Source organism: Nicotiana attenuata, unplaced genomic scaffold, assembly GCF_001879085.1.
Source record: "Nicotiana attenuata strain UT unplaced genomic scaffold, NIATTr2, whole genome shotgun sequence".
In the NCBI taxonomy this organism is placed as follows: domain Eukaryota; kingdom Viridiplantae; phylum Streptophyta; class Magnoliopsida; order Solanales; family Solanaceae; genus Nicotiana; species Nicotiana attenuata.
The window spans coordinates 28,922-40,992 of NW_017671123.1; the positions used below are offsets into that span (position 1 = coordinate 28,922).

Here is a 12,071-nt window from a genome sequence, read left to right on the forward strand (position 1 = left end):
CACCATTATGATTGTAACTCCCACACCTCCATAACCCCTCCCCATGATCTTCCCCCATGATCTCAATTGTTAATGCCATGTTTAAGACAATGATTTTGTAACCTTCATATGTAATAGTATAAATAGAGGCATGAAATGTGAGATGGAATACACTTCAACATTTGATGAAATAAGAAAGTTATCTCTTCTTCTACATTTTTTAACAATTTGGCCCTTTTCCATCAATTATTATGTAGTAGAGGTAAAAAGATTCGGACCTTGAGCAGCCTATATGCCAAAGGAACACCCGAATATGCGCAAGGTTCCTCAGAGAGATTCGTACATTCGCATAACATCCCATAAATTATTTGACTTTTGTTCTCCTCTGTGACACTACGCTACTTCATCTCTCTCCCTAAATATCACTTCTCTCTCTCTCTCTGAAACCCTCAACTCCCTCCTTAACGCATTGCCACATACCTTTTCACAGGTTCTTTTCTCTTTCCCTATCTTGCTCACTAGAATTTCAAGATCCTTTTTTCTTTTGGAATTTCAAGATTGACCCCTGTAATTTATAATAATGACTTTACGGATTTTGATTTTTACCCCTAAGTTTCATGTTTCCCCTATCACCTTTATGACCCTAAAGTTGAAATTCAGAATATGCATTAGTACTGATTAAGCGTCAATTGTTTGGGGAATTGACCAAAAAGGAATGGGTTTTGCTAGGAATTTGAGGATTCACCATTAGTACTGATTAAGCATCATATACATATGTATAATTAACTGTTTTTTTATATTCTATTAAGTCAATTTTTAGCTTTGCAACTGACTATTGATGCCAAAATCAAGATTTTTCTAATTCATTCTAAGATATCTGAATTGATATAAAAATGCAAGCTTATCAGATTAACTTAATTTAAAGTAAGAAGAAAATGTAATCTTTCTATTGACATATTAAACCATGAGATAAACAAGGGATATGAATCACCTTCAAAGGTTTATAATAGAGTTTTTTACGGTACATTATTTGGTACCCCTTGATAGGAAGGTGCGGGGGTCAAAAATCAAGGCAGACAGCTAGTAGGTAGTCTAGAGTATTAGTGCTAGTCTTGTATTCTATTATTGGAGATATTTTTTAGTATTACTTGTTCTTTAAGTTCGTTTTCTTTTTATCTTGTTGTTGTTAGTGCTACTGCTTTTCTTTTCTTCTTTCGAGAGCCGAGATATATCAGAAACAACCTCTCTACCTTCAAGGTGGGGGTAAGGTCTGCGTACACACTACCCTCCCAGACCCCACTTGTGCGATTAAACTGAGTTTGTTGTTGTTATTTGGTCTTTATTAAGTTATTGCTAGGTCTTAATAATTGGTCTTTATTAAAAAATTGTTTGGGAAGGTTTCTAGATGACATTAGCAATAAATTAATGACTTGAAGTTGATGTCTTCTTATAGAAAATTTTGATCTTAGATCAATTTCTGAATCATTATGTCACTTTGCTAGGTTACACGTTATGACTCTGGTTCACCATTGACATGATAAGATTCTGCTGCTATATATGCAGGTTGTACTGTGTAATGATGGTTCCTATTGAGACAAAAAAGTGGCTAATAAGCAGTGTGCAGACTGTGTATTTTTATTATGAAGTCCCACTAACTATCTATAAATTTTTATTGTGAACCCAATTACTACACCTGGAATCGATGTAAGAACCTATAAAGTTTAATTCTTGGATCCACCTCTGCTAAAAAGTATATTAGTTGAGCTAGTGAAGTGTAATCTAACTCCCGGAGTATTCAAAGATCAAGCTTCTAGAAAATCGGATGTGGTCCAATAATGAAAGTATTCAAGAAATTGTGGCAACTTCTAAAATTTCAATCTCAGATAGTTTCTTTACCTTCTGGTACCTACTCCACAATGCAGAAACAAAAATTCCATGCATCTGAGGATACCTAAAAGATAACCGTTGAGAACGGACAGTCATAAACCTAGAAACAATTGAGCTCCTTTTTTCCCCCCTCACCAAATGAAGTTTTGCAAAAAACTGAACAGGTTAGCGAGTAGATCTGAAATAGAAGATGATATAGTGCAAATAAAAAAGGTGGCATACATTTAGGGTGTAAAATGTAAAGAACCCTATGATTTTGTAAACAATGCTGTGTGAAGCAATAATTCTATAGTTTTTTAAGATCTTTGGTGGTGAATTCCTGGTGTTCTCTGGAGGATTTTCTTCGCTTACAAGAATTTTAGTATATATTCTTGACCACTCGAAAAAACATGAGAATTCGACTGATTCCTTTCCTTGTTACAGAAAATCAAAGAAGTGGTTGAATTATTGCACGTTAACTGGTCAATATCGGTAGCAGCGGGTTAATGCTGGCAATCAGTCATTTTCATTTGACTGATTGCCAATTAGCAGATGACTACCCAGAGTTCACTGAAGCCTAATACAGCCTTAGCGGGTGTGCATGGAGTGCAAGTGGTGCCTCATTCACCATTTGCATTGGAAGAGATAAAACAATGTGGGGACTTGCATCAACCTCGACATGAAAGTTTTCCTGTTGGAACAAGACATCAGCTAACAGTTCAGTAAGTGAAAATGAGGTTTTCTCGCTTGACCTCTAATCATTTGTGCGGAGGTGCTTTTCTATCTTCTAGAAGTAACATAGATGATAGAATTGTCAACTCAGATCCAAAGTTAGGATTCTTGTTGAATAAGAATTTGACTCGTCTTGTTATCTTGTTCACCAGGAGAGTTTGGCAGCAAAGGCCTGGTTGCCTGAGGCCCATCCGTTGCTGTCTCCACGGTAAAGATACAAAGAACAATCTCTTTTATTAAAACTTAGGTGTATCATACTGCCTCCAGCATATTTCTAATCGATCAGTTATTTTTCTTTTAGGTGATAGTACCGTCGCTGAAACTATTGCTAATGTGATCACTTCTCTTCCTTTTATTGCACTTGGACTTCAGGCTCCAAGGTCAGATTTTGATTTTCTAGAGCTGCTTTAAGATGACCACATTTGATTACTCTCGTAATCTTTAATTTCTTTGTTTGTTGCTGCAGGAAGAATCTCCATTGCAAACTTTATGCCAATTCTTTGATTGGAGTTGGAATTGCCTCCACTTTGTACCATTCTTCAAGAGGGAAAGTAAGACGGTATCTGAGATGGGCTGACTACACGATGATCGCAACAGCAACGGTGGTAAGTCTTAAGCAGTTGATTCATTTTTAAATCTTTTCAGGATATTCCAACATGCCATTAAAGTGCTCAAACTCCTAGAAAGACTTCTATTTGGATGCCAATTAGATAGAGCTAAACTAGAATGTTGATGTGCAGCAGGTTTTTGTGTTTTAGGAAACTTTATTCACTATGAACCTTCTACCGGATAGTACTTCTCCAAAAAAGATGATGCAATCTTTGACATTTTAAGTCTTAGGTACCTAAAAGAAAATACTAAAGCTAAGCATTCCCCGGAATGACCATTCTTATTTTTGTGTTGTAGTCCCTGGAGTAATACATGTTTAAGTGTAATTAGTTTTACTAGCAATGCTATATCAGAATTATGAGTTTGTTTTCTTAATAATTTTATGAAGCTCATACAAATTCCGTTATTATGTTTAGTAAGTTCATTAATCACAATGTTGCGCAGATTTAAGAAGATTCATCAAGAGAAAATAACTTTTCCACCTTTTGTTTTGGTTAACATTTTGAAAGGGATAGTATATTATGTTCTCTTTTCTATTGTTTTCGGAGACAAAAAATAATTGAAGTAATTAACCACTCTTTAACATTTTTTCCTTCTACAGAAGAAGTAATCCCATTTTTATAAAGCAAGTATTTCCACAACACTCCTTTCATATCATACTTGAGATTAGCTTCACCATTTTCCACTGCAAAAGAATATGTACAGGGTGACCGAGACTTATAACTCAGCAGTATCAGTGGGAGTCTATAACACAATAAGAGTGGTTTCAATTATCGTTTCCCTCCTTCCCTTCCCTTTTGTTTTGTAAAAAGCTAAGATGATTTCTTCCTATCTATCTTAATCTTAGTGGATAGAATTACCGGTAGCTCTGGCGGTAATAGTCGATGTGCGCATGAGTTGGTCTAAACACTACCATTTGCCTATATATATTTGTTTATAGTTTGAGTCAAAGCATATAAAACTGCTCTCATTTGTATCAAAGAGCATAACCTACTTGACGATTCGATCTTAAATTTGCTCTGTAAATCTCTAATGAGTAAGCAAGCTTTCTCTCTCATGTATTAGTTTTCAAGGATAAAAAAAGCCCTCCAAATTCAAGTTAGTTTTCGAGTTTGTTATTTTCAGTTATATACAACAATATTTAATCAATATTTTTAAGTTTTTATAATTAAACTCTTGAGGTTTGATCTGCTGGTGCTTTACAACAAGTGGTGCTTTGAAATTTTAAAGCTTCAAAATAAGCCAAGTTAACTGCTGAATGTTTTTTTTGCAGTGTCTATCAAGGGCACTAAGAAATGAGAATCCAAAACTGCTGATGGCAGCATCTGCAGTCCTCCTACCGATCCAGCCTCTGATGGTTTCTGCTGTTCACACTGGAATTATGGAGGTAGATATCTGTGCCCGAAATGTGATGCTTGAATGAACCAAATTTCACTATCATTTTATTCTCTTCTACATTGATGTTTCAAATGTGATGTTTAGAATGAACTGAACTTCAGTACAATTTTATTCTGTTCTATGTTTAAGATTTTAATCGTTATATCTTCCCTCTTTACTCTCTTCTATTGGTGTTTACATGCTTTAGAGGACCATCTTTACCTCTCTCTTTTTGTAGGTTGCATTTGCAAAAAGAGCAATCCAAGATCCAGAACTGAGGATGGCCCACAATGTGCATAAAATGTCATCATTGTTAGGTGGTGCTCTTTTCATTGCTGATGATGTCTTTCCTGAAACACCTTTTTTGCATGCTGGTTGGCATCTTGCTGCTGCTGTTGGTGTGAGTACTTGCAATAAGCTTCTTGAGTAGGCTAATATTGCAATCAAATTTGTCGAGATCACTTGCCGTTGCCGTCAAAGCTTGTCCATTTGTTCAAACAAGGAGTAAAAAGCACACACTGGGATCTTGGATTAGTCTTGTAATTCAATGGTCCATCCTTGTTTACTATTCATTGATGATAGTGTTTATTGGGTTAGTTATGGTAGAACCTTAGAACTATGGCAATTAGCGTTTCTTTATATTTATGATGCAATGTAAACATTGTTTGCAAGGTATGATATATCTGCAGTCTTGCTATCAACTTCTTTTCTGTTGTTGAAAGCAGGGGTGAATCCAATGTTCAGGTAGCAGGTTAATTTGAACCCATTACTTTTGACGCTAAGCATAAATTTATGTGTAAGAGTTCATTAAAATTGTCACAAGTAGTAGATAAGAACCCATAATTGGGTTCAATGCTAAAAACCTTAAGATTGAATCCATAGAGTTTAAATCATGGATTCGCCTCTGGTTGAAAGTCCAATATTCATGAAGTCGAGCTCTACTTTTTATGGAATGTTTGTCATGTGAATTCTGTTGAATATTGTAGTTCATCTTAGATATGTAAATGGGAGTATCTTGAATTCGTTTGTTCACTATTTGCTGTAGAACTGCTTGTGTTGACAAATTGCTTCACCACCTGAGAATGGTCATACAAGTAGCTGTAGAATGAAGAAAGAGCTCTATGTAGCAATTTTATTGACTTACCTTGCCTATATTGTTCTGTCATAATGGACTTGAACTGCCTACAGCAATTTGCCACATACAACATTATTCAAATTAAATCTAATGTGCGGCAACAACAGTAAGCCAAGATTTCCGATTAGGACTTCTGAGTACAGTGGCAGATTCAACTACAGGTTTGTGAGCAGCGGCAGAGCCAAGATTTTCAACTTTATGTGTTCTGGATTTTAAAACGACAACTTCAAGTGCTAACAACTAGATTCTAAATTTAATATTTGTATATTTTTTATGATTTGTTAAACATATTTAGCTGAGCAAAAGATATTGGGTTCGGCCAAATCCGTAACTGGACTTCTAGCTCTGCCCCTGTTTACGAGTCACTCTGCTAAGGTAAGGGCATGTGTTTGGGACCAAATTCAAACGGATGACAAATTTTTTATTTCTCATAATTGAGGGACACTTTTGACCCTTTTCCCTAAATTCAAAGGTACATTTTAAAAATTGTTTTCTTAACTGATATAGTATCCAAATTTTGGATCCACCACTGTTTCTGTACCCCTGCAATTTCACACTATTTCCTCAAACATGATAATACTTACAGCATAGAATAAGTTTATAAATTGAATGATATGTTCTTATCTCCACCAATTATTTGGCTTGTGCTAGGAAAAAAGAAACATTCAGTTACTCTACTTTTCCAAAGTATGGGTAACATCTTAGGACCACTTTTTACCTTTCAATCATGTCCTTTTGGCCATGCTTACCAACCATATATGACTCAAGGCCGAATTGATGGTCACCATCTCAAGGCAATAAGAATGGTGCACATAAATTTGGTATATGTTTTACGTATAATTATTAAATTTGTCACCTTTTATTTGGTGGAACATGGCGTCCTTGCATCACTATATAGTTCTTACCAAAACCTCTTTCAAGAATCTTCACCAAAGTTTAATTTAGTTATCATATAGTACCAACTTAATGCTTGTATGGGTCAAAATCAGATCAAAGAAATTTGGTACGCGGAGACAACAGGCCGAGGTCGGACAGTCATCAATAAGGCCGAGGTCGGGCAGGCCGAGGTCGAACAGTCATCAATAAGGCCGAGGTCGGCAGTGATGAAACAGCTAGTTTGCTTTGGAATCCTCAAAGGGAATATTCTACTGAATATTCCCTCTAAATTGTACTTTTTTTAGGATTTTCTATGGATGCCCCCTTATAAATAGGAGGGGAGGACTTCCCAAAAGAGGGGGGCTCTCTCTCTCCCCCTCTCTAGAAAACATGTAAATACTCCTCTTTAAAGAGATTAGAGGATCTGTGATCCCAGACCTTGATGAGATCCCAAAAAGGGTCCTAAGGTTCTTATATTTGTCTATAATTCATCTTTATCAAATGAAAGAGGATCCGCTCACTCAAGAATGGGTGACTCTTTTCCTTTATTTACATTTTATTGTCATTTAATGTTACTTAATGCATCTCTCTTTATGCTATTAAATCTGGCCATAATCACTACCAGCACTTACACTCAGCTATGTTTTTTTATTCATATTATTCATCTTGGATCTAGAGTTAATTATCTTTAACTAGGATTTACCCTCATCATCATTAATTGATTTAATAAAAAAGGTATCGATATCTTTTGGTCAAACAATGCTGAATTAAACTCTTGTCTCACCTTAAAAGCAATAAGATTATCGCATATTTTCATGTTATGTGGATTCTTAAATAATTCGTATCTAAACGTACAATTTTTGTTTTAATTTAACATACACATTTGCTTTTTAATATGTGTCAGATATGTAATAATGCTAAGTAAAGGAGACTTTACGGGTTTTTCCATTGCGAAAGAGAATCGTTTGTAGATATTTGATCCGAACTACGGATGACCCCACAAGCTAATTATCCATAATTAATGATGCAGAGAACAAATCCTAACCGTTCTCTCTATGAATAAGTGAGTCTCCCAACATCCAAAATTAGAGCTGTCAAAACGGGCTAGCCAAGCTCAATCCAACTCAAGCCTTATGGGCTTTTAAATTTGGTGGGCTAGGGCGGGCCGGCCCTCCATCTATATGGGCCTTAAAATGGCCAGCTCAGTCCATCCCTAAGAGGATCGCGGGCTAGGGCGGGGCGGCTCTTTAATTTTTTTTAGCAAAAAAATATTTCTCCAAATCTTTAGATACTTTTTCGTGATATAATCTCTTGATCATATGAACGACTTCTGTTTATTTAGAGTGTACAAAAATCTTGATATTTGACAAGGAATCTCGTAATTGAAATGCAAATTCTCTATATCTCTAGCTCTTCTTTTTTTAATATTACATGAATATTTTTTAATACTTTTCTTTCACTTTCCTTAGGTTCAGGAATTGCTTCAATAAGTTTATATGTTAAGATTTTTTAATTTAGGTTTAGCATTATTTGTCGATTTCATCATTATAGTCCATGAAATTTTTAAAATATATGATATTTGCTAGTATTGTCAATTTCTTTTGGGGTATTAAAACTTGACCTTTTTCTATACTGAAGAGCAATTTAATAATTAATAATATATTAAAGTAACCATACTGATCATTGGCCACTTAAAATAATATTATCTTTTGAAAAAAATATTATTGGCCACTGAAAACTTTCCTAGTTCGTTGTTAATTAAGCAAAAGAAAAACTAATCTTGTCATACTACATGCATATCAAAAATATAAATTCTAGTTGATATGGACGGGTAAATGAGTAATCTAAGGTTAGAAAATGGGGATTATAGTTAATATTTTTTTTAGTTTTTACTTTTTTGAAATATTCAAATTTGAATATAATTAATTTTTGGCCTACGGGCCAGCTCAGGCCCAGCCTCGGTCAAGCCTCCAGGGCCAGCGGGCTGACTAGGGCCGAGCTTATAAGCCTCAGTTTTAAATGCGCTAAAAAAATTTCAACCCAGCCCTACCCAAGTAGCGGGCTGGGTTGGGCTGGCCTCACAGGCCAAGCCCATTTTGACAGCTCTATCCATAATAGTAGTGTTTATATAAACTGCACTTAAGCTTAGGATTAGACCTAATGGATTGGTTAATTAATAAGTAAATTTTTACCTCTTATAGCAAAGGTTGATACCTTATTTATTTTAAATAAATACCTTTTTAAAAAATTATATTCCATAGCTACCTTTTGATTTTTATAGCCAAATATCTATTTATGGTTACCTCCTACCCTTAAGCCATAAAATACTCTTTGTATTATTTTTCTCTCTCATTCTTTCAGATTTTTCTCCACTCTCTCACTCTCTCTCTCTCTCTTTCTCTCTCTCTCTCTCTCTCAATGTCAGTCTTTCTCCATGAATACGACCACTATTCTCCACTGATTCATCTCCATTGTTTCGCGAAATTTTCATTGTCAACGGGCTGGGGCTCTGAATTAATGTCGAAATCAAGCCCTAGAGAGAAAGATCCACCCCATTCTGATGGCCGTTCCTCTGCAATGAAATCTGGACATGGCCACTGCAACTCTTGCCTCTCAGCACCTCCATTCCTGCTTTTCTTCATCTACCAAATTCGCAATTACTAACAAAAGAAGACAATCTGCTATTGAAAATAAGGAATTTCTTTCGTTTTTGCGCCAAATTTTGAGAGTTTCGAGTTAGAATCGCGGCCCTATTGACGAGACGACATTATGATTGTTCTTGAACAAAGACGACGGAGTTCGGGGCTGAGCAACTTGAAGAGTCTGTTACCTTTTTTTCATTGTATTTCAATGTATCTCGCTGTATTCTATGTATTTCATTGTATTCATTGTCTTTTTTTTCATTGTATTTCAATGTATCCCGCTGTATTCCATGTATTTCATTTTATTCATTGTCTCGCTATATTCCATGAATGTATTCGTATGTTTTTTTAATTAATATAATATATGTATTCAGATGTATTCAAATACAAATTTTGCGTGTTATAATTGAGTTTGAGTTATATTAGGAGTCTATTATGTTAATTGATTCACTTTCCGTTTTAAAAATAACTGAATAGACCATGAATTGCGCTATTTACGTTACTGTATTCACAAATACATATCGTGAATACAATCGAATACAGTCTAATACAATAATCTGTCTAGCTGTAATCCCCTGTTTCACGCCGTGAACATAGTCAAATACAGTCGAATACAATAATTTGTCTAGTTGTAATCCCCTGTTTCACGCCGAGAAATGCTACTGTATTCATGAATATAGAAGCTTAAATACATCGAATAAACTCTAAAAAACTTGAAAACATAGCTATAGGAAGTAATATAGTAAATGATAGCTACAACTACCTAATAACAACTAAACAATAGTGGTTTGTGAAAATTTCTCATTAATAAGCTTGCATCCTTTATGAGTGTATTAGGCCCAGAATGCTATTTTTCCAACAGGATCATTTCATAAACCATAAGTTAATTTTTTCTCTAAAATTGAATCACGAACTAAAATCCTTGATCTTCAAAGAGAATTAAGGTCATGTTATTCAAATATCGACGCCTAGTTTTAGATGATCACACATATAGAAGTACTAATTGGCGTATGTCATGTATGATGCTTTTACAAGTTATGAAATGCCATAGTATATTAAAATTAAAAATCTCTTTTTAATTGAACTGAACCCAATCATTGCAAAATTGTCGGAAAATTCCTTGTTTGCTTTATAGGGTTCTAAAAGGTACAAATAAGATAATAACTAATTCCAGGAGATAATGGGAAGTCACCATATATATATATATATACAGTGCGTTTATGGATGACTTCACTGCAATTCCCTTTCTTTAGGTGATGTATGAAGAATCCAATTTTTCCATTAACAGATACTCTGGTCCCTATACTATATGTACATAAAGAATATATACCAGAATTCCTTAGTTCGGTCCACCATTTTGGATTTTCTAGAGTTAGGACCTGATTTTTTTTCTTTTTCTTTTTATGAATAATATGAGATGATTACACGCACGCGCGCGCACATATATCGATGGATATATTGCCCAATGGCCTAAAAGTAGGGGGGAAAGGCACCTTATTCCAAGTGGTATTATCCGACACGCTTGATCGGTATAATACATACTAGTATATAAGTAATATGCAAAGAAAATGAATAGGTCAGTACTATAGTCTTACTATCAAGTCAATTTCTCACTTTAAAATAATTAGAATATTATATACGAAAACTCTTTTCTTATGCTTTCTCTTCCCCTCTAAAATTTGAAGTTCTTGATTACTGCATGATCCTAGTACGTACTATTCCCCAATTCACAATAAGTGATCAATTTGTTTTAGGCACACTCATTAAGAAAATACTAAATTCTAGACAAAAATAGTTAGAGTGACTAAATTACCCTTAATTAAATATTGCAGCATAGTTAATGTGAGGGGTAAAAGACTTTTTAGGGATACGTACATAAGGGTAGTTTTGAAAAAATAAATTAAATTTGTTCTTGATTATATAAATGCACATTTATTTTGGACCAAAGTAAAAAAATAAACTGGTCACTTATTGCGGACCAGAGGGAGTATTGTTTTTATGTTCAGAAACAAACTTCTAAATTATATCTCCCTATTTATTGACTTTAAAATGGGGATGGCATTGTTCTAATTTATATTTTAATATAGAAAACGGATAATATTTCATTAGCATATACCAAGTCCAAATGAATGAAGATTCTGTTGTTAAGGAACTTTTTTCAATTTTATTACTATTTATTAAATAAATTATACTAGTAGCTTTTTATATTGATAGAAATCGAATAACACTTTTTAATTATGCAAAATGCCAAGTACAATCTTCTTTATTTCTCCTTTCCCGAAACCAATAACAGACAAAAGGAGGAGACAGCTGCTGTTGATCAACAGGAAAAATTATACTGAAATCGGAAGTGCACAACTCACAATCAAGTATATATGTGGTCACAAAAGTTAAATGTCAAAATCCAGGGAAAATGGGCCTATTTCCAAAAGCAAATAATATAATGTAGCTTCAAGATAAGAACCTTGGACAGTCATATTTAGGGCCCGTTTGGCCATTAAAAAAAGAGAAATTTTCAGAAATCACTATGTTTTAGTGATTATTAGCTTGCTATAGCTATCATTTACTAAATTACTTCCTATAGTTATATTTTTAGTTGTTATAGACTGTATTCGATGTATTTTTGCTACTGTATTCATGAATACAGTAGCAAAACTCGGCGGAAAACAGGGGAGTCCAACTAAGCAGAGAATGTATTTCATTGTATTCACGAGTTGTATTCGTGAATACAGTAACGGACTTTTGCGAAGAAAAAAAAGATCTTCAACTGTTTAAAAACGGTAAGTGGATCAATTAACACGATAGACTCCTAATATAACTCAACAAACTCAATTAAAACACACAAAATTTGTATT

The 12,071-nt window shown here is 34.4% G+C and overlaps 1 protein-coding gene across 1 annotated transcript; it reads left to right on the forward strand.

Moving 5' to 3' along the window:
- The first annotated feature begins 287 nt into the window (after nucleotides 1–287).
- Nucleotides 288–5,310, forward strand: LOC109206081. Its single transcript, XM_019368849.1, has 7 exons — nucleotides 288–469; nucleotides 2,290–2,567; nucleotides 2,730–2,785; nucleotides 2,879–2,957; nucleotides 3,044–3,182; nucleotides 4,460–4,573; nucleotides 4,802–5,310. Exons 2-7 carry the CDS (start codon nucleotides 2,398–2,400, stop codon nucleotides 4,991–4,993), a joined length of 750 nt encoding a protein of 249 aa, XP_019224394.1. The 5' UTR covers nucleotides 288–469; nucleotides 2,290–2,397; the 3' UTR covers nucleotides 4,994–5,310.
- The last annotated feature ends 6,761 nt before the right edge of the window (nucleotides 5,311–12,071 follow it).